The following is a 22,478-nucleotide window of genomic DNA, read 5'->3' on the forward strand; positions in this document are numbered from 1 at the left end:
TTCAGTGGGAATAATTCTGAATACGCAAAGAATTTGTAAATTTTCAACAGTGGTGGATCGCTTATCACTGACACTACTCGAGGATTCTTTTTGATTAATACCAAATTAGTTGCAATAAGATCAATGGTTTTGCAAAATCGACTTGCTGTTGATATATTATTGGCAAAAGAGGGTGGAGTCTGTAGAATGTGCAAGGCACAACATTGTTGCACCTACATACCTGACGAGAGTATTGAAATTGAGAGATATGTCAATAATATTACAAATTTGGAAAACTAATTGAAACAACTGGAAGTTGAGAGTGCATGGAAGAAACTAACTGATAGTATTTCTTCTATAGGTAGTTGGTGTTCTAATGTTGAAAGAGGCATTATAGGTCGAATATTGATGGCAATACTGGGAATAACCCTATTAGTCTTAACAATTATGAATTGGTGCAAATGCTGCAGAAAAAGAAAATGGTATGGAGTAAATGAAAAAGGGATAAAAAGAAAATATAATGAAATACAACTTGAAAAAATAAAAGGAGATATTTACAAAAGGATGAAGGGTTTTCACAAGAGAAAGGGAAAGGACAATTCCAAAGTGATTGAAGAAATAGAAATGGGAAGTTGCTAAAGTTGGCATCTGGTTCAGAAAGTAGTGATGGCATGAAATAACATCAAAGAGGGGATTGATGGTCTCATAGGTAAATAAACTTGCTCGGACTCAATTCTCTTGAAATAACATGTAATAAATTAATAAACATGTAATAAATTAATCAACATGTTTTATGATTACTAATAATTGCACCACACAACATTTTCTTCATCTAGGGGAAGCTTACCTATGTGCTTTACTAACAAGTAACTCGAGTGTCTTAATATGGCTGCCTAAAACCCGGGAACTCTTTTGAGCATGCGTCTACTGCATCTACGTAGTATGACGTCTTTGCTTTTGGTGGGAATTCTTTGCAGCTGCGCAGTAGTATTAAAATGGACACTTTGAACCTCCTGAGAACTTCACCTCTTGACCCGGAGATGGGAAGAATCAATGGACAATTTTTATATAAATTGTACATGAAGTAATATGAATGTGGCTGGGAGAAGTAAAGCATGGGAAAGTAAATTTAAGGGCGGGAACATAGAACAATGAACCTTACAAAAAGACATGAAATTAGTATGGTGTGATAATAATAATAATAATCCACATTTGTAAAGCACAAACAATCACCCGTAAATGGTGCTGAGCTAATCTGCCGCCGGGGATCAAACCGTGATCCCCCGATTCCAGCGTCAGTCACCCTGGCGGCGGCGCCACACCTCTCCCTATCCTATTGACCAATCAAATTAAGGGAATACGCACATTTTGAAACATTGAGGGGTGGTACATACACCGAGAATAGTATAACCAAGGTAGGCTCAGTCATTTAGATCTTCTGGCTTGTCACAGACCTGTCACTGACTCAATACTGCAGTAGAAGAAGGCGGATGCTATGGAGATCAGAGGGCTAATTGAGCACTCTGAGAGAAGAATCAAGAGAGGAGGAGAGCGAAGAATCTAAGATCGCTGAAGAAGAATCGATCCATCTAGAAGGGGAAATCGATGAGAGTAGCACGAGAGAGGGGTGTGACGCTGGCGTTGCACTAAGAAGAGGTTACCTGTCCTGTCCTGCACCTGATCTGATCCTTAGACTCCCACCAGCCGGAGTCCGTCTTTAAACCCTTGGCCAGGGGTTGGTCCTCACATCATTCTAGGTTAATAGAAATCTGTGTGGTATGTCCTTGTACCGATTTCCCTTTTTCACCCTTCCCAGGTACCAATGCCTAGAATTTTTTTTAAGTTTTTAAAGATTTACACTTTGATCATTATTTTTCTTCTTGAAAGGTTGGTGATTGACAAGTATTGGTATTTGACTCACAAAATATTGCATAGATAAAGGTTTTAAAACTCTCCCGAGTCTGTGATCATTCAAAGAACTAAAAGTAAAGGTTATTGATGCCTATTATGCTAACAACCTGGTCTATCGACCAGAGGAAATAATCACTAAGGTGTTAAAGTTTGGTTAGAAAGGTGCACAGGTTTATTATATTTCAAGGTAGACCAGGTCCTGATCCCCAGTGGAGGATTGTCAGCTTATTGAATGAATATTTTATGGGCCCAGGTGAGTATGGTGTTTTAGAAATAACCCAAGCTGGCAACCTCGCTCCATCACTAGACTTGGAGCGTAGTACTAATGGTTGTGTTAGCTCTTGTGACTTACCGAATGGTTTTCTTGCGCTTTTATGAGAACCTCATAGAAAGGAGGATGCTAGGCCCGAAATTAACTGCCTCTTTGCATCCTCTGCTCCGAGACTGTAGGTTTTAATTGGTTTCCGTCATTATCCTGGGTCATTTTCCTCAGTGTTGTAGTTGGTAAATTCAGTTGTTTGCTAATAAAGTTCCTACATTTTCATTAGGAAAGCAAAATTACATGTATCAAAATGTAAATGTAAGCATGAGAAATCCAGTCCTCCAGGTATTCCTGTGGGAATATTGCTTTATTATAAGAATACACAGAAATAACAGAAGCACAAAGCAAAACAAATGTTGCCCAAACATAATAGCCATATGCCTGCTATAAGCTGTCACTATACGAAGGACTTCAGATACCTTTGCTCTCAATTCAGTATCACTAACTAGCATCAGATGCATCATGCACAATCTTGAAACTGGCTTTGAGGCGAATCAGTTACAGGCAGGCAAATCAGTTACAGGCATGCGTTATACATACGAACTCCTGCTAAAAAGACCCAATATTTCTGAATGAATGTATGGAATATAATAAAAGACCATGGTTAGTACAAAAAAATATAAATTGTTTTTTTTTTCCAGTCCTTTAAAAGTTGAAAAGATAGTGCCACCAACCTTTCTTTTCATTAGGAGTAATTTATAAGCCATTTCCCTGCTTTTCCGTCCTTGAGGAGTTGCAAATAATAACGAAATTGCACTAAATACTGTTACTGAAAAGAAGGAAGGCAATCCTTATCCAGCGGAAAGCCAGGGACAAAACACCTCACAAGCAACTGAAAATTTCAATGGACCCATCTACAACAATCAGATTTCCTGGCTGTTTCGCTGGGGATCAAGTTTTGTAATTCACTTTGATCTCCATTAGTTAATTTACCGGAATTTAATTTACTCCTGTTAAATCTTTAGTGTACGTCCAACTAATCTTCCCAGATCAACACTTGATGGACCATTAGTTGAGTGGTTGATGGTGATATGAACAAATTAACTAACTAAACTTACAGATCTTACTGAAATAAACCACAGACTCAGGGTAGGATACAATAAGTTTATCTAAATCTCAGTCATGAATGCTCATTAATACAAATTCACAGTGCAAACACCATCAAACTTTCATGGGAGAGAAAATTCATTAAACAATGTACATTCATTTCACAGACTTCTTCAACAAATCAATGGACTAAGAGTGGATAGATGATAGAAAACATAATAAACCATATATTTGCAAAAGATATGCACATTTGAGACAGAAATATAATTACCTAGTGGCGGAAATGGAAAACTAACCCTCTGGCCAAAGGACTGGTGGAGGTCCCTGATTAAGAATCAGGTGACAGAGACTAAAGGACAGGCTCAGGACAGGGAAATACTTACTAAACTTCTCTGCAAACCCGAAGCACCAGGGCGCATCCCTTTCTTACACTCTCTTCCTCCTCGATATTCTTCCGGAATCTTCAATCTAATCAGGTTATTGTTCAGTCGTGAATCTTCTCAGTCTGTTTTCTCCTTTGCTCATCAACAGCAGCTCTCGTCTCTCTCGTATCTCTCCCTTTCTCTCTCTGCATCGATGTCTGACTGACACTTTCTTAAGTCACCCTAATTATACTTTTTAAATCTGCATGTCTCATCCTCAAAACGTGAAAATATTGACGGAACACGGACTTTGATTGGATAGGGGCAGGGGAGTTGATGTCACCTCATGCTGACATATTCTTTTATTAATCCTTCTTTATCTGGCAAATCCTTCCCCTTTTTGCTCAGTTGCAAATTTTATTTATTTAATTCCCATACATCTATTGTTGCACATTAAATAACAATTTCTCAATACAGTTACGCAGTCTAGGGCTTGTTTCACACGACTCTTGTCCTTGAATCTTGGCAGCCATTCAGCCACACGGTCAGCAGGTCACATCTTGACATCACACCGCATGCGTGGCTTGCCTCCATCTCACAGCAACCTTTCTTTCATTATGCGTAACAATAGGCCCAAACATACTCTATTAATAAAGGAATCACATACAAATGTTAATTTCTCAAATATATGCTTCTCACTGTTCACCACCCACTTCTACTCTATCCCATGTTACTTTCTTCTTTGTTAAGCTAAAGCATTAGCAGCGACAGCTCTCTTTAAATTCAGGCTAGCATATGCCAGGCACGCGGTACCTCAAGACCCAATGTTAGTAATTTCTGCGCATTTGTCGGAGTTTTACCACTCAAAGCCGGTTAGTCATGTTACTATCTACTTAATTCTAATTTGCACATGGAGCTAAACATAAACGACGTTTTGAAAAGAGGATACGGAACCTGTCATTATTTAAGTGAAAGCATGGGCTAGATTAAGTAGAGCGTGCACTAGAAGCCATGGATGGAAGAGGGGGGGAATAAAGGCACAGGAAGGATGCAAAGTTTCCGCAGCGACTCCTGCTTCACGAACCATAAAGCGAATCGACTGTGTAGCTGGGTGGTGAGGGAGAATAGAGTATATTAGAAAGAAAGTTGTATCGCAACATCCATAAAGCAGTCACTGCATTCAGTTAGTAAACAGGAAGAAGAAAAGTAGTTCCCAAATGAAGAAATAAACACCCAAAGTTTAAGGATGTCAAAGTTGGTCAGTGCTGCATGGAGAAAACCAGAAACGATAACGTTACAGGTGGGCGTGGTGTGGGACATGCCTTTCTGATGTGTTGGGATCAGTAGCCTTGAAAAAAGATGCAAGGTTGCAAAAATACAGTGAAAGGCCAATGCTGCCCTACAATATGTGGTGCACTGTAGCTTATTATTCAGTGATGATGCCTCACATGGGGAACCAGCTACAAAATCATTGTGACATGGCATTAATGCCTAAAAGACTTGAAGTAATTCCCAAAGTGTGTTGTGATGTACTCTCCATAAAGGAGCGGTCCATCAAAAATGAATGGTTACCAGCACATCAAGGGGTATGGGTCTTGAGTTCACTAACCCCCAAGATATGTCCTTGTTACGTCCATGAATATGGGTAGACAACCAAAAAAATACAATGTTGTTCTCTTTTGGCGAGATTATAGGGGGCTTCCAAAACTGTGCATCGCATATCATCAGGTGAGTGACCCTATATTGTATTGTGTGGTTAATTTATAGAGCGCACTGTGACCATACTGGTATCCTGGTGCTAAGATGAGTGAACTTGGTTGACAAAGTGTGCACACATCTTAGTGCTAGTCTTCTTGCACCTTGCATTGCTGCTTTGTTCAGTAAAGTGTGTCGTAACTGGTCTGGTCATCATCCCTATGCACCTTTTATCACAAGGGCATGTTACTGTATAAATGCAATTTCTAGTCATACAGTTTGCATTCATGTTTTGTATCCAGAGGAATGTGTCACTCCATGTGACCTCTTTCGTTGGGGTGGTGAGCCCACACACTGCACATGAGCCACAAAAAAAGTGACCACTAACTCGTGGTAAGGTTAAAAGCGTTCTTTTGTCTGAGGAATCAGGTTTTTGGAGTCTTGTGTGTACCAGCATATCCTTAATTTTTGAGATACGTTTGAAAGCAAGTCTGGGTTGTGGTATTGTAAGGTTAACAGTCTGTAAAATAGCCCAGTGCTCTTTGATTAACTTGAGTATCCGGTTGGAATCTGCACTGCATGCAGTTGCGCAAGTGAGTTTGTCATCTGGCGGTCTTTTGGTGTGTTCTAAAAGGGCATTTCAGTTGTTTTTTCCCGCTTGCTTGTTGTCCACTTACACAATGTGAGGGGTAGTCTTGCGCCTGCATGTTGTAATCATGAATAGAGCTACAGTTACGGCGCATCAGTAAAAATTGCCGATAGGGGAGGCCTTGGGATGGTGACTACCTTAGAGGAGGAGACTATTACAATCTGTTGGGTTTTTTGAAGGTGGCGGTCATTAGTTTGCCTCCCTCACCCAACTGAATCATGAGATCCAGGAATGGGAGCTTATCATCAGAGATATGACTGGTGAAATGTAAAAAAGGGTATAGATTGTGTTTACCCAGTCACAAAAAGCATTGCAAGTAATCCTGTCACCTTTCCAAAAGATAATAATTTCATCAATATATCTGGACCAGTTGTTGGTATGGAAAATGTTGTCCTCCTTAAATGCTGTCACATGTAGGCAAGCCTAACTCTGGGCAAAGGTACTTCCTATGGAAGTGCCCTAGGTCTGGAGGTATAGCTGCTCTCCAAATTGAAAGACATTTTCGGTGATGGCAACTGTGGTGCATTCCAATATAAAGGTGACTGGATAGTGTGACACCCAGTCACTTGAGCGTAGGGCACTCTCCACCACTTCGAGGGTCACTGTCTGGAGAAAATTGGTGTAGAGTGCCTCTTTGTCAAAAGGCACTCTGCACCAATTTTCTCCAGAAAATCAATTGATTTGCTCCTGTACCAGCAAATCAATTTGGTATGTTTCATTGGTGTTTTTTTTATAAAATTAAGCACATCTCTGGTATCTTGTAGAAATTATGGAGTTTTTTTTATCATTGATTGCAAACAATGGTCACAGAACCATGATAAGGGTTCTAGCAGTGAATGAATGCCTGACACAATGGGTCTACCAGGTGGTGGGTGGATGCCTTTTTGTATTTTGGGCAGATTATATAAATAGGGTATCCTCGGTTGGTTATTAACCAAGAATTCTGCTTTACTTTTGCTGATCCACTCATGCATCTCGGCTGTAGATACCATTGCAATGATCTGAGTACTCAGATGTCCCATGGGGTCTATGGAAATAGGGGTGTAATATTTCCTATTTGTCAACTGATGGGTGCATTCAGCATCGTAGTCGGCGGCTGGCATAATAATGGTAGTGCTATGTTTGTCAGCTTGTTTTATCGTGATTTGTTTGTCAGTGGCTAGAGAGCATCGCTGCCTGTTCCAACTTAGATATGTTGTGGAAGATGGGGCCCTGCCTCTCATGAAAGTGGGTAGGAAACTTAAGAAAAAAAAATGTGTGCTACTTAAAGGACTCTTAAGTTAGATATGGGAAATTACACTGAACAGCCTGTTGTTTTGCTGAAGTGTGATTCAAAACTAAATAATGCATGAACTACTGTGTCTGGAATGTTGCATTGTGGTGGAACACAAAAAAATGACTCCCAGCTTTTGCAAACTTTTGTGAGGTTCCTGTCAATTTCCACTTGGACTGGCCTCCTCACAGATGTAAAAATGCCTTGTGTCAAGTGTGGAGCTCCGCTTCTGTTGCCGATATGCCCATGGGCATATGCCACCTGCAGTTTTAATGTACAGAGCCTTTTATTACAGTTTGGTATTTATTTCAGAGCATGTATGCTGGAACATAATGCACTCCTGGTCCCTCCTCGTGTTGTGGTTGCTGGTAGCTCAGAGCATAACAGATTGCGGTCATTTGAAACTGTTCAGTATTAAGTTATACTTTATTTACAGTGCCTCCAGTACCCAAACAGAAAGCTTCAATTTTATACATAAAAATTTATAAGCTGACAGTTCTTCAGGGCATGCTTATTTTGGAGTAAATGTCACCAATTTGTTTTTTAATAAACTTTGCCCTTGAAGAAATTCAGCCTTTATCATGTTTAATTTGCAGCACTTGTAACACTTTTGTTGTAATGTATTTCCTTCTTTCTTTGTTTTTTTCTTCCTTCTTTCTTTGCTTTTTGTTTTCTTTCCTTATTTCTTTTTTTCTTTCTCACTTGCCTTCTTTCTTATTCTTTACTTGCATTCTTTTTCTTTCTTTGCTTTGTTTTTCTCTCTTCATTTCTTTCTTTCCTCATATTTTCTTTCATTCCTTCATTCTTTCTATCTTTTTATTCTTCCTTGCTTACCTTGTATCTTACACACTTTGCTGCTTTCTTTCCTGAATTTTTTCTTTTGGGCCTTCTTTCTTACCTTATTCCTTGCGAGTTCTGTTCATGCAACAACAGCGTTCCTCCTTGTAATGTCCATACTTGAAGCACTCATAGCATTTGGGATTCTTTAGCTGACTCTTGTCAGGAAGCTCTATTTCTGGTTGCCAGATTGGGAATGAGATCCTTTCCCCTGTGAATTATTTTGGGGTCTTTGAGAGAACTCCTTCTCCCCCCTCCTTCTTGTGATGGGAACACTGACCACCCCTTTGGGAGTCCCGGAGTCCATCAAGATGCCTTCTTGGGCACTCTGGTGCTGCCCAGATGTCAGTTCCTAAGCTTTTCTGGGGTCAGTCAACTTGATTTCAACCAGGCGTTGGTGTGACTCCGGAAAACAAATATCTAGAATGTGCTCCTTGAGAATCAAGTTGTACAGCCCAGATTGCCCAGAATGATGATCATCCTTGCTGCCCCACGCCCAGCCTTTCAGTGCCTTGCTAGCATAATTAAGGAAGTCCACCCGGGTTTGTGAAAAGATTAAGTGGCTGCCACTGAACTTTTGTCTATTTGACTCAGGGGTCAGAGCAAGCTTATTGACTATAATGGCCGTCATGGGGGTGTACTGTGTTTGATCCTCTACTTCTAGTGACATAAGTGTGTCCCTCCCCACCGTGGGCATGTATCTCCAGGAGTTACCACTTCAGGACTCCTCGAGTACCTTGTGCAGCCTTGGAGCGACCTCATAGGCAGAGAACCACTTGTCAATGGCATCTCCCCACAACAAAACAGGGTAACAAATCCTTTGGGTTGCAAACTCTCCTTTCTCCAGTAGACACTACTGGTACGCTGCCACCACTACTGCTGGAGTCCAGCTCTCTGAGACGTAGGTCATGGGCCATCCTCCTCTCTTGAATGGTCAGCCTTTTCCCCTCAAGAGCTTGTTCCTTCTCTAAATTTGCAAGACGTTGCTCTTTCTTAACTTTTACAAGCTTTACTATTAATTCCCTCTCATACCTTCTGTCCCCAGGTCCTGTGGGTATAGGTTTGTGGATGACACGCTGCTCCCTGCACGTAGATGGGCTTCCAGTCCTGGGAGTATGTTCCTCCTTCCCCAACAGGTAGCATGTCAAGATCCTCCTAGTTTTGTTCTAACTCTTCCTCTGATCCTTCTTCCTCATTATCTGTGTAGTTCAGGTGTGCTTCTGCCCATGCTCTCAAAAATGTTTGGAGTTCTGCTTTCCTAGCACTCCCCTTTGTAAACAAACTCTTCTCTTGGCAGAATCCCTTGAGCTGGGCCACAGTGTAACTTTCTAGGTTTCCGTGCTCAAACTTCATCATGTCAGATGAGATCATCTCAAAAGTTTGGAAAAATCAAATGTGTCAATTAAGGAGAATTGGCTCGTATTTGTCTAGGTATGCAGTAGTATTGTACACAAAATCACGGTACCGCACTGCACAAAAGCAAGTCATATCTCCATTGCTGATCACCATTAAAATTGGGTTTTTGGTTGGCAGAGATATACACCCAGCCCAAGGAGGAAGCACAATCTCTTTCTTTTGGTCTCACTTAAACTTAAGACAAAAATTTAAGTTTAACTAAGAAAAAAGTCTAACTTTCCTACTCATAATTTCCCTTTGTGAATACTGAAAGTTGTAAAGTTACACTTTTGTCTCAGTTTACCTTTGTGAACCAGGCCCGTCAATTGTGGATAAGTCAATCAAACTATGTTTAGGGGAGAAGCACATGCACATTAGCACTGGTTGGCAGTGGTAAAGTGCTCAGAGTCTTAAGGCCCACAAAGAATGGAGAAGACCACTCTAAATCTTTCAGGTCTAACACTACTCATTCAGCTTGTAACTGTCAGTTGTATTGTATCATTTAGAAGTACCATGTTCTGTAACCTATATGAAGAAATATGCCTGCACACATACCAATTCTGAAGCAGCCAGCCAACACTCAGACATTTCTGTCAAGATTTCTCAGTAATTATTTTTTTCTGCTTCTACTTGAAAGATTAGCTAAGGTCTTTAACACAATATCTTTTCTTTATCAGAAGGGAAAGCCATTTATGCTGGCAGTGGATGTTGGCTGTGGGACTGGACAGAGCACACGTGTATTGGCGCCTCATTTCCAGAAGGTGGTTGGTGTGGACATTAGCGAAGCTCAGATCAATGAGGCCAAGAAGGTTGTTGGTCCCAAGAATATTTCCTACTGGTAAGCCATCTGTGATGTATGCAATGTGTTAAGAGCTGCAATAAAGATGGAAAACATTAGTAAAGCTCGACCTTGCCAAAGGAGTCCTTGTGGAAGTGAATTACAAGAAAGCCTCAGGGAAAGGTGCTTTCTGAGGTGGATAACAAACATCTCTGTGTCACTCTCACATTCTAAGGAGATCCCTCATGACACTATTTGCTTCATATTTGATCTGATCAACACCCTTCAAGCTCCTAAAGCAAACCTAGATAATCATTATACTTAATATTTCCATCATTCAGTATTTCATCACACTGGAATCTAACCATTCATCCTGAAATTGGTCAGACTCTGATCCTTGTGATGAATCTCAATCTTGATTACCAATAAAGCTAATGCCCCATCACCTATCTTCCTTTACTGGGAGAGGGCCATGTAAAACCTTTGAGTTGTAACTTGAGAACCATATAGGCTAGTACATGCTACTTCAATTCTTTGGATTATATTATGTCCTTGCTGCACCACTGTAACTTCAACCCTGCAAGTCATCAACAATGCCAAGATACAAGCGACTCCTGCTTTTTAGAGCTTCTATTGCAGTTGCCTTTAAGCTGTGAACCATCATCCAGTCAACATGAATGGAGACCTCTGACACCATTCTCAAAAAGAGAACATCAATTGGAAAGAATACTGATTTACCCATACAAATCTCTTCTTCTTCCAGTCAAACATGGAATATATTATAGCTCTATCCTTACCTTCATGATATTTAACCTTTTATACAGCCATCAGTTTTGCTGATAGCATCATATGACTCATGTCAATTTTACCTTAAAATATCCTTACCTGGGAACACCTCATTGATATTTAATGTACAACTAAAGCTAAACAAGATCTAAAATAGAAAGTTATTTTAATTGTTGTTGGTAGTCTGAAATGACACTTCAAGTGCTGCCTGAACCCAAACCAACTTGAATATCTCGTTCTACTCCCTAATGCAAAATCTCTGGGTTTCTACATTGAATCAAACCTACCCTTAAAAAGCCACTACAAAAATACTGAACAGTTTTGTGTCATATCAGTTTCCTCTAAAATTGTTTATTGATTTATGGTATGTGTTGAGTGACAACCAAGCCACATGGTTAATTGAGTCCTTGACTTTACAACATGTTGACAATAAGAACTTCCACCATTTCCTCTCATCTGCTTCTCCATCATCTATCATTTTCCATGAAGCCTATCTGTTAGATTGATAATGTACAATAAAACCTCAGGCATATTTTTTGTAGCCACAATATGACCTCCACATTGAGGTTTGTTTATTGGAAAGACTGTCCAACATCTAGGTTCCAGTTCCTGGCAGCTAGACATTTGCATAAAACCTCTACTTTGTCTGGTTGAATGCCCTTATATATACAGTTGTTTTGTTTTCGTTTGAAAAACTTTATTTGATTCTTGTGAATCATAAAAGTACATGGTAACAATAATAAAACACTGCTTAAAAAAATTATTCCATATTACATTTTACACCTAATAAGTATAGCCAAACAACATATAACATTTCATAGCAGGGTTTTGTATAAACTTCCATTTTCTTTATATCAGTCCAATGGTGTCATAATAAATAAATAACTTAAAAATTACTTGAAACCATATTTCCAAGTTTCCCTATCATAATTCATATCTTTTCTTGATTCGCAAAACAGTTCTAACAAAATCTAACACAGGACAACATATGACGGCATGGGGCAAAGAAGGTAAATGATTAAAACCATCCTGGTATGAGCAAGGGGCAATTTCCCTCAGGATGGGCCTAATAAAATGAGCACTTATATCTTCATATAAAGTTCAAAACAGCATAAGGTACATGGTGGTTTGTTCAGCTAAGTTATTACAAGGACAGGGAGTCAGTCTCTCACACCAACCCACCTGATTGGGAAAAGCCACGAGAAAGTGCATTGTGCAGAGACAAACCCTCGTCAGAAGGAAGCGGGAATGTGTATAAAAGATAGGTAAAATTGTTGAAGATTTAGCGACCCATGGGATGGGGTCTCATCATCCAGGTTAGATGTGACTATCTCATTATAATAGGCATTTTTAATCATTGATTTTATATTAGAGGGTATGCCATCAGGATTGTCAAAATAATTTCCTAGGCCATTCTTCATTAAAGCATTTTTAACAGAACAAAGCCAGGGAATGGACAATACATTTTCTAAATTTAAACAATCCCTTTTAATCACTCTGGTAAATGATAATTCTTCCGAAGACCACACTTTCCCCCATTAAATTAGGGGTGCGATTTTAGCTCTATTGTCAACAAAATCCAATCCCAGCTCAGAATGGCTTATAACCCAATTTTCATGCATAGCGAAACAGGCTCTCTATAATTCTACTGGTCTGTTGGGCCCTAGTCGCAATCGAGTTGTCCCAGTTCAATTTGTTGTTAAAAACATTCCCAAAATATGTAAAAGAAGGGACCTTTTCAATGGTTCTACCGTTTATCTCAAATGTTCTCGTTTTTGTATTTTTAGGGCCACAGACCATGATAAAAGACTTATTAAAATTGACCTTAAGACCCAAATCCGTCATAAAATCAGTAAAAGCGATAAGGGCCTTTTGAAGACTATTGGCCGTTAAGGTCAGCAGTACGGTGTCATCCGCGTATGATAACAAGGGAACTGAGTTTCCTCCTACAGTCGGATAGTCCAAGTGCTGCTCTATTAGGAATATCCCCACTCCATTTGTATATAAAAGAAATAAAAAGGGAGCCAAAATGCATCCCTGACGTATGCCCTCTGTGGATTCGATGGACCCAGATTTTTCTCCTCCTGATCCATAGCGTATAGAAACAGAAGTAGATGAGTGCATCCTACGTAAAAGGGTAATAAGTGCCTCCTCAAAGCCCATCTTTTCCATGAGTAGCCACAGCTTCTTCTTATTAACTGTGTCAAATGTGCTGGATAAGTCCATGAAGGCCAAGTCATAGAATAGTTGCAAGTAGGCAACTGAACTCTGGAGGGGCCCCTCAGGAAGCACTACAGGGAATGGTTACTAATGATGAGTTTGAACTTTTGCACCTGCTGAGTGCTTCCAGGTCAAGATCCAAATCAAAGTTACCAGCACATGAAGAAAGCACTGAGAGGAGCCTGCTGGACAGGAACAGGAAGTTGGAGACTGTGGGGCACTTCCTATCTCCCACCCCCCCCCCCAAAATGGACTCCTTGCAAAAAAAAAAGTGCAGGCAAATGTCAACGTGAGGAGTTATTCTAATAAAAATCATAATTTTCAAGGTTTATGCTGCCTGCTGGTGGATTTCCTGTGCGAAATTGCAAATTTTGCAATCTCGCAATTGCGAGATTGTCGCTGCCCGCCGCATCCACCTTTTCGCGAGTGTTTACTCCCGCGAAATTGTATAGTATTCTAGTTGGCAAGTGCGACCAAGCAAAAAAATCCGCTTCGCACGGATTTACGAATTTTCGGTAAGTTCGCGAGAGTTCGCGGATTGCGAATTTACCGAAAATCCGCAAAATCCGCGAGCGGAACGGATTTTACGCCCATGCTTAAATAGGATCATTTATACTGCCCTTCTTATAAATTGGGACCGCCACAGCTTCTTTCCATGAATCAGGGATGCTACCCACTATTACTGATTTAAAAACATTTGCCAACAGCGGTGCTCATATTAGGAGATTACCTTTGAACATATCTAAAGGGACACCGTCAGGCCCTGGGGCTTTTGCAGAAATGCCCTTCAGCAATGCATCTTTAACCTCACCAGTCGTAATGGACATACTCAGTTTATTCGCAGTCGTGAAATTAACAGCTATGTCTTCTTTTTGATCTTGCAGTGATACACACCCTTGAGGTTAAATATTTTTAAAAGATGAACGACCCATGCGTCTTTAATTATCAACGATTCCATGTTTCTAGCCTCATTTGTACAGAGGGTTCAATTTGTAACTTCCCAGAAGCCTCTAGACTCCTTGAGTGTGCTAGCTCCAGTTCATCCCATGCAAGGCTTCTTAGTTCACCTTTTCTTTTCCCAATTACTAGTTTATAGGTTTGTCTTGCATTCCTAATTAAATCCCCATCAAGGGGGACCATATGCAGAGCTTTTATGAGATCTTTTTGGGCCTTAGAGCACGCAGCATTAAACCATTTTACATCTTGTGGTTCTTTTCTCTTCATAGACCTAGTGAAATTAATAGCCACTTCTTTACAAATATCTTTAAACCTCTGTATGACCTCCTCCGGACTGGGAACGTCGGATAGCCATATCATAACCTTATCAATATTAGATTGTACGATATCTCTTCAAATTCCACAGGGGTTATTTTACTCCATTTTAATCTTACCCCCTGGTTAGAGTTATAATTTAGGGGGAGTTCATCATTGTTACCCTTTGATACCTTTATTTGCAAACTGACGACCAGGAGGTCATGATCACTGGTGGGGTTGGGTTCCACCGCAAAGTTATTCACCAGGTGGGAACATTTCCTAGAATTCAATATAAAGTCTATAGTGTTTGCCCTACCCTCACCCTTGAATATTGGATATTGTTTGAGTGGAGTGCAGCCCAGAGTATTGGAAAAACATAAGTTGTTAGTTACGATGATGTCATTTAAAGCTTCACCCTGCACAGTATGTTCAGAATGTGGGAGTGGTTGATTGGAAAACATTTAACTACACCCTTATTTATCTCCTCTTTTAAATTAATAATGACACCACAGTCATTAAAATCAAAGATATTATAATACCAATTGATTAGTAAAATTGGGACATCAATTAGGTTTGAGATCAAGCTAAGCTGAAACCAAGGGGAGTCCATAATATTCTCGAGATAAGGGTTGTTAAACCACCCTTTGCACTCCATGCAACAGATGGAATTGCCTGGGCATTAGATGAACAGAAACCATCAATGACCACCTCATCCCTGCTCCAGGTTTCTTGGAGTCAAATAATGTGGAACATCTTACATATGATAGCTAGGCCTCATCTGAGATTCTCGTTTTAATGCCCGCGATGTTCCATGAGGCCACTCTTAGGATGTGTACATTTTGAGTGGATATATCTACCCCTGCCCCACCAGCTACAACATCGGGATGTTTCAATAACAAAATGCTCATTTCTCCATTGTGCTTCTCGTAAACTTCCAGTGAGGGATGATCAAAACTGCCTACCTGGTATATTGCACGTGAACACTCCGCCGAGCCATTAGGAGGATTAGAAACTACCTTGGGGTTACTATTTGTAATTTCCAATTTCTGCGGGCCACTAATGGTTAAGACCAGTCAGTCTATAGCTCCCCGGTCACTCAATGGCTCATATCGATTTGGGTGATACCATAGAGAGTACATGGGATGTTGGTTAATTTGTCTTTGTCTCACCGTTTCGATATCAGATCCCTGGTCTCTCGGTGGCTGATAAAAGAAACTCAATGGTAGAATAGAGACTCCACTTGGGCACAAGAACCTGGTATTAAACCTTTCCAATATGGATTTAACTAATCCTGGAGATCTAAAAGACAGAACAACACAGTCTCCTTGAAGTTTCTTGGTGGATCCCCGGCACACCCAATCTGGCATACCATTTTAAATTCTGTAAACAGTGAGTCATCCACCCCCGTCTTCTCCCTCAAGAAGTAGAGTGATTTGTTTCTCAATGAAGACCAATGTTAAAAAGCAACTGGTGGCAATGGAGGAACATTAGCTAATATTACCGTATAGGGGTTAGCTTTCGGCGGTAAATGGAGGTTTGTGGGTGTGCCCTCAAATGATTTTTGCTTTCCTTCTATTAAGCTAAGGATATGATGTTGTCCGCTCCCTAACTCGTTACCACTTAGGGCATTTACTACCTGAGCATGAGTGAGGGCTAAGTTCATTTTATGTGAGGTGTACTCCACTGTATGCTGTAACCACCCCTCCCCCGTACATAACGGACTGGTTATTAATAGTATTAACAGTTGTAAGTTTGTCCATATTTCTGTTAATAACATTATTCTCCCCCAATCACAAGTAGTCATGCTCATGTTACTGTTTGTCATAGATCTTTCAAGGACCGGCAATCTAGTTTAAATTGTCGCCAACCTTTAAATCAGCGGGTCCAGAAGTGCCGTTACCATAGTTTAAAACTTTTTCCAGTAATCAACCTCTATGGAAATTGCCCCCCCTGGGACAGCCTCTGCATTGGCTATATTTGTCTCATGAATAAGCTCCTTATCAATATATTTATTCTTCCGAAGCTTAGGTGATGGTAGATGTTGTTTACCCATGGCCTGACCTTTTCTCTTCTTTGAGGGTTGTGCAGAGCTATTCACATGGTTGGTTTTAAATTTGGCTTTTTGACCCCGGGTAACCACGTTAGACTTGGTTGGAGAACTAGAAATATCAACATTATCCCTTGTTTTGTGGGTTTCTATGATCTCAATGTCTTGATCTATTAAGACTAAACTGTTGCTTTGGGTTGCAGGTGCCTCCAGGGTTAAACATGAGCTAGGGGCAATAGAAGCATAGAGGCTTGGCCCTTAGTATCAGATCTATTATCAACATTTATTGCAGGTAGAGGTTCAAGGGAAAGTCTCTGCTCAGTTAATTCAATTTGGTGCATCAGTACCGACTCATCCTTAATAAAAATGCATGCAATGTCCCCTCAACCCCCTGTCCATTTCCAGGCCTGAACCTACTCATAATGACCAGACCTTTCAAACTATAATGCAATTTCAAAATGGCCTAATACCTTTCTGTAGCTGAGAGTGCGCTGTCGGCAAGCGAAGATAAATGTTAGTGGTATGGCCCAACCCAGCCTCGACCAGTCTCAAACGGGCTCAGACGGGCCCGCCCTTGGCCCGGGCGCCACCTGGGCATTGCCTGCACGCTGTCCATACTGCGGGGGTCACGGTGGGGCTTTATAGGAGCCTCCTGGCACAGTGGCAGTGATGTTGGTGGCACGGAAGTCTGGGGAGTGTAGTCCAGCACTCTCCCACAGCAATCACCCGGCTCTTGGCAGACTTTGCCCCCACTACACAGCGTGGTCAAATTCACTGTTATAACTTAGCTAATTTATATGGAGATGCTTTCACAATTAATGTGTGTAGGAAGCTGGCTCTGTTCATGCTATACAAAAGTAATGTATAGTGTGCACAGAGTTCAGTGGATCCCCAGAGGCTTTACAGAGGCTTGAGTATATAAGACTAAGGCTCTCTTTTGTGGTACTATGGGAGAGCAGTTAGACTTATCAGAGGGCAGTGCTAACCATTTCTTGTACAGACACAAACAATAAATGATTAGACACACTCAATGACTAAATCCGAAACCAATGGTTTGTAAAAATAATACTTTTAGTATATTCATTTTATACAACCAAAGATACTTTGTCACATATAAATACGTTTTGCAATATCCATGCTTTTCAATGTAAAAAGTGGACACAGTGCGTTTTTCAACTATACAATTATATCCTATGGGTAAGTAAACAATTAACAATATTGAGTTTCTGGATAAAAAATCAGTACTAGGTAAGGTTCAGGTAAGTGATAAAACTGCATCCCCAGCGACATGGGGGAAGACAGGTGCAGATGTCAAAAACGGGATCTGGTGCCAATGTTATCCAATAAAGAAAGTAGTATTACTTACAGGTAAGTAACACGGTTTGGTATCCCAGTCTCTGGAAGTTAAGGTAAGCACAGGGGTCACAAGACAACACCAAACGTACACATCCATCTGCACAGGGGCAGCCAGGTGCAAGAGTGCCAACACAGCTTCGGGTGCCCAGTGAAAACCAATAGTGAATCTCGAACTCGGAAATGGCTGTAGGCTCAAGCCAGGAGGCCGATCGATGGAAACCTACTCCACCACAGATAAGTTGGGATGTGCAGGAGTGTCAGGACACCATAGGTTGATCTCCCCAAGGCTCAGGGGCTCTGGGTGCAAGGGTGTCCTTTGATGTCGGAAAACCGCTTACAGGTGCAGGTTGTGGTTGCGAGGTGTAGTTGTGCAGAGGCTAAAGGAGTCAACTTGGAGTCCAGCTGGGGTCAGGCCACGGTGGACCCTTGCTCCCAATCACTGGGGAGCCTTTGCTGGACCAGTGGGCCACTTGAACTCTGGCTGAGGTGGTTGGTTGGTTATTCCGCAGGCAAAGCTTTGGTTTTTGAAAGCTTGTTTTCTTTTAGACAGGCCCACAGTCCAGAGGAGATTAGGAGTCTTTAATGGAAGGAAGGCAGTCCTCCCAGGGTTTTTGAGATTGCTGGTCTGCAGGACAAGTCATGGAAGCTTGTAGATTTTGTAGTTTGCAGACAGGCTGGCAGAGCTAGGACCAAGTCAGTCACTGGAGCTTCTTGTTGTGCAGGGATCGGCTCTTCTTTGTCCTCTTCTTCGCAGGTGGTTGGTAATCTGAGGATTAAGGTTCAAGGGTGCCCCTAAATACTCAATTTAGGGGAATACTGGGATTAGAAGGTAGTAGCCAATTAGCTACTTACCTTTAGGGTGACTGCACCCTTTGTATCCTGAATCCTATTGGCTACAGTCCTCCAAAACAATATGGATGATTCTGAAAGCAGGGGTCACTTCAGCTCAGGGCACCTTAGGGGTGGTCCCGGTTAGGAGGGACCCACCACTATTGGTCACTAATCTTCCTGCCTATATTGAGAGTTGTGGTGGAAGGTGGGTGGTTCCACTAGCTGGAGAGACCCTGGTCAGCAGAACAAAGGATGGGAAGCCTTTGAGGCTTACCACCTTTTTATGCTGTTCCTCCTTGGGGGTAGGCATGAAGCACCTTCACCCAGAGCAGGCTTTGTTTCTGACCCACAGGAGCAAAAGACTCCCACCTCAGGGGGTCAGAAATACATCTAGAGGTAGCCGCTGGTTGAGACCAGTCAGGCGCACACTAGGGAGTTTGCAGGATCTCATGGGCCACATCCGAGTTGTCCTCTGGGTGCATTTCTTATTACATCCAACACTGGCATCAGTGTGGATTTAATAAGCTGATATGTTTGACACCAAACATCTTGGAATTCATTGAAGCCACCATGTAGCTGTGGAACTCATAATGACAAATTCCTAGCCCATGTGCTTCGTATGGCTTCATTGTGCACTTATAATGTCCAAGAATGGACTTATGTATAAGGAACACAGGAGTAAAACCCATAAACCACGTTGGGATGGGTATGGAGTATAAAGAACAACAATTCCCTACAGGTCCCAGTTCAAGGCAGTTCAATAATATATGCAATTAGCGTTATATAAACAAGAAACAAGGAGGCTCATATGGTTTAAAGGTTTGTTATTCACCAATTCAAAGGAGGGTGTTTCACATGGAAAAACAGTTAGACAGCACTGTACAGGGAGAATCATGTGACAACCCGAAGGCACTTGGTGAGTGGTGATATTTACAGTTGGTGAAAGGATGGACTTAGACACAATAGGGGTATATCTGCTCATAGAGTTATGTCCTCATAGGAGGTATAGTGCACTCTGCCTTAGGGCTGTAAGACCTGCTGTAGGGGTGGCTTACCTATTGTTGTGATGCATTGTTATGATTATGCCTTTATAGGAGCCCATTAATATGGCACTATGTCATAGGGAAGGGTAATATGATGTAGTATAGAATGTCAGGAGTGGGAGAGAAGTTGGAGGAGAAGAGGTTGAAAGGGAGCAGTCTGTTTCTGTGCTCTCCTATGGGCTGAGGCCAGCAATTGTCAAATAAAGAACTTAAACACTCCAGAAGCTATATGTTTCATCTATACAACCATGCCTTCTGCAGTGCTGGTAGGCCTGGCACACAGGGTTGTGTGTCGGTCATCTGTTCACTTTTATCTACACCAAAACACACAGGCTGAAGTTTTTTTTATGCCTGTGTTTGGTGACAGGTCTCTTAGGGTAGCACAATATATGTTGCAGCACTAAGAGACCCTCTCTGGTTACAAGGCCATTGGTACCAATGGTACCTTTTGCAAGAGACTTATATGTGAGCCAAAAGTGTACCATTTTCAGAAACAAAGCTACAGTTTTGGGAAAGAACACAGGCACTGGAAATTTGGTTAGGAGGAACCCAGTGCATAGTCAGTCAAAGAAGCATTAGAGTACGGTAAAACATGGGGGGTAACTATGTCAAAAAGGGTACTTTCCTACAATGGTTTCTTGAATGATTTCCATAGTAGCCATATAATGAGCAGAGTATAATTTGAACATTAGATGTTACATCAAAGTAATGTGGTGTAGTTCCTATATTCCCAATAGGCTCTGCGCATTGTAATAATATATCCTATAGATGTGACATAGGACTTAAGTCGACTAGGGGCCCGATGTAGGTAAATCTTTTTTACCACTTCTTAAATACCGATTCATACTGAATCGGTTTTTAAGAAGTGGTAAAAAAGAGGAGGGTAGATGTAGGAAATTAATTACCGAATCGGAAGGAATCGGTATTTACCGATTCGGTAAATACCGAATCGGTAATGCCCATTGATTCCTATGGGCATTGAAGCCCATAGGAATCAATGGGCATTACCGATTCGGTATTTACCGAATCGGTAAATACCGAATTTTGCAAGGGTGCAGGGGGTGTCACTTTGACACCCTCTGGCACCCCAATTACAGGCATGTGTGCCATGTGGCACACAGACATGCCCTAAGGGCATGTCTGTGTGTCACATGGCACAGGTGTGCATGCACAGATGTGCATGCACACCTGGATTCGGTATTTCACCATCCAATTGGATTGGGTGGTAAAATACCGACTTTTAAAGGCCTGTGGCACTGTTTGCAGTGCCATCTACATGTGAGATTTACCGATTCTGTAAATTTACCAATTCTGTAAAAATGGTCCCCGACATCTCAATGACCCATTTACCGGTCGGTAACGGCCAAATTCGGCCGTTACCGACCGGTAATTGGCGACCTACATCTGGCCCCAGGTCTCTATCGAATATATTAGACTTAATTGTGAGTGCCAGCTAGCTCAGAGTTCACTAGCAACTTTCTCGAATACACAAGAAGGGATTAGTTTCTGACAACCGCATAAACATGACAACTTTGTTTCCCCAAGATAAAACATCTCTTCAGAGTCGTGGAAACAATAGACAGGTCAGTCAATCGTGCATGCTTTGTTTCACCAGAGGTGCAGAGAAAGAGAAAGATGGGCAGGTTCAAAAAAAGTATTTATTGAACATTCTTCTTTCTCATGTAGAAGAAATGAACTGCTACAATTGTAATACTGGCTGTAAAGTATAATGCATACAGCAAGAAGAGTATTTAAAATAATACTGTAAAAGCATGGTATGGTTTCTAAGCCATAGAATACATACATAAATAACAAAGACGAAAAGTACTCAACTAGTGTTTCTAAAATACGCCTACCCCGATGTACCTAAGTCTAGTACGAGGGAAGAAGTAAGTGCATAGGTTTAGTTTCTTTGCCAAGAATCTATCCAAGATCTCTCATGGGGTCTAATCAGCTCCGTACCTTGGTTTAAAATGAAGGAGGTCTGGTATCTCTCTGTCTCCGGACTCCATTTCCCAACACCCCCAAGGGGAGCTTGGGAAACACTGGAGCTGGATTCTCAGCGAGAGAAAGGCAGCCTCTCTGTCAGTGCGTCAGCTGGAGGGTCGGCTTCTTTTGGCACTTGCTGTAGCGAGCTGCGTCGGGCAAGTAGATAGTCGAGCTGCTCCAAACCACTGTGTGTTTGCTAGGGCAAGTGTAGGCATATTTATACCTTGAAGGTGCCTGGTTTGACGTAAAGTCGGACATAATAACATCACCAAAGAACCCCAAGGGAATGGTAGGTCTTTGAAAACGCCATGATTTCTAGGACAAATCAATATTCAAGAAAGGGGATGTCCCTGACTGCTGAAGCCAAGTTATCCAAGAAATCGTTGTGGCTTTTTGGAACTAGTGGAAGTAGCCATGCCTGTATTTGGACTGCATGGGCTATGTCTAAATATGGGTATGATTTCTATGCCTATATAAGGGTAGTGTGAATCATACCTATATAAGGGCATAAATTACACTAGGGTCCTAAAATGCTATACAACAGTAACAATGGGCGGGATCTAAAATGTTCATTGTTTATTGGTCTATATCAAAAACACAGGGGGGAGGTAGAGCCAATCGTTGGATTTGTACTCCAATGATATGCAAATAAACAAAAGAAATCCAACTTGTGATGGGGAGGATGAGTGATCAAATGGATAATG

The 22,478-nt window shown here is 41.4% G+C and overlaps 1 protein-coding gene across 1 annotated transcript in view; it reads left to right on the plus strand.

Annotated features, from left to right (window-relative positions):
- Positions 1-22,478, plus strand: part of LOC144767619 (putative methyltransferase DDB_G0268948) — a 495,479-nt gene that overhangs the window by 258,699 nt on the left and 214,302 nt on the right. The window contains exon 3 of the mRNA XM_078651026.1: positions 10,148-10,308. Within this exon, the coding sequence (XP_078507152.1) occupies positions 10,148-10,308 (161 nt within the window). The remainder of the gene's footprint in view (positions 1-10,147; positions 10,309-22,478) is intronic.

This window comes from Lissotriton helveticus, chromosome 7 (genome assembly GCF_964261635.1).
Source record: "Lissotriton helveticus chromosome 7, aLisHel1.1, whole genome shotgun sequence".
Taxonomy (NCBI): domain Eukaryota; kingdom Metazoa; phylum Chordata; class Amphibia; order Caudata; family Salamandridae; genus Lissotriton; species Lissotriton helveticus.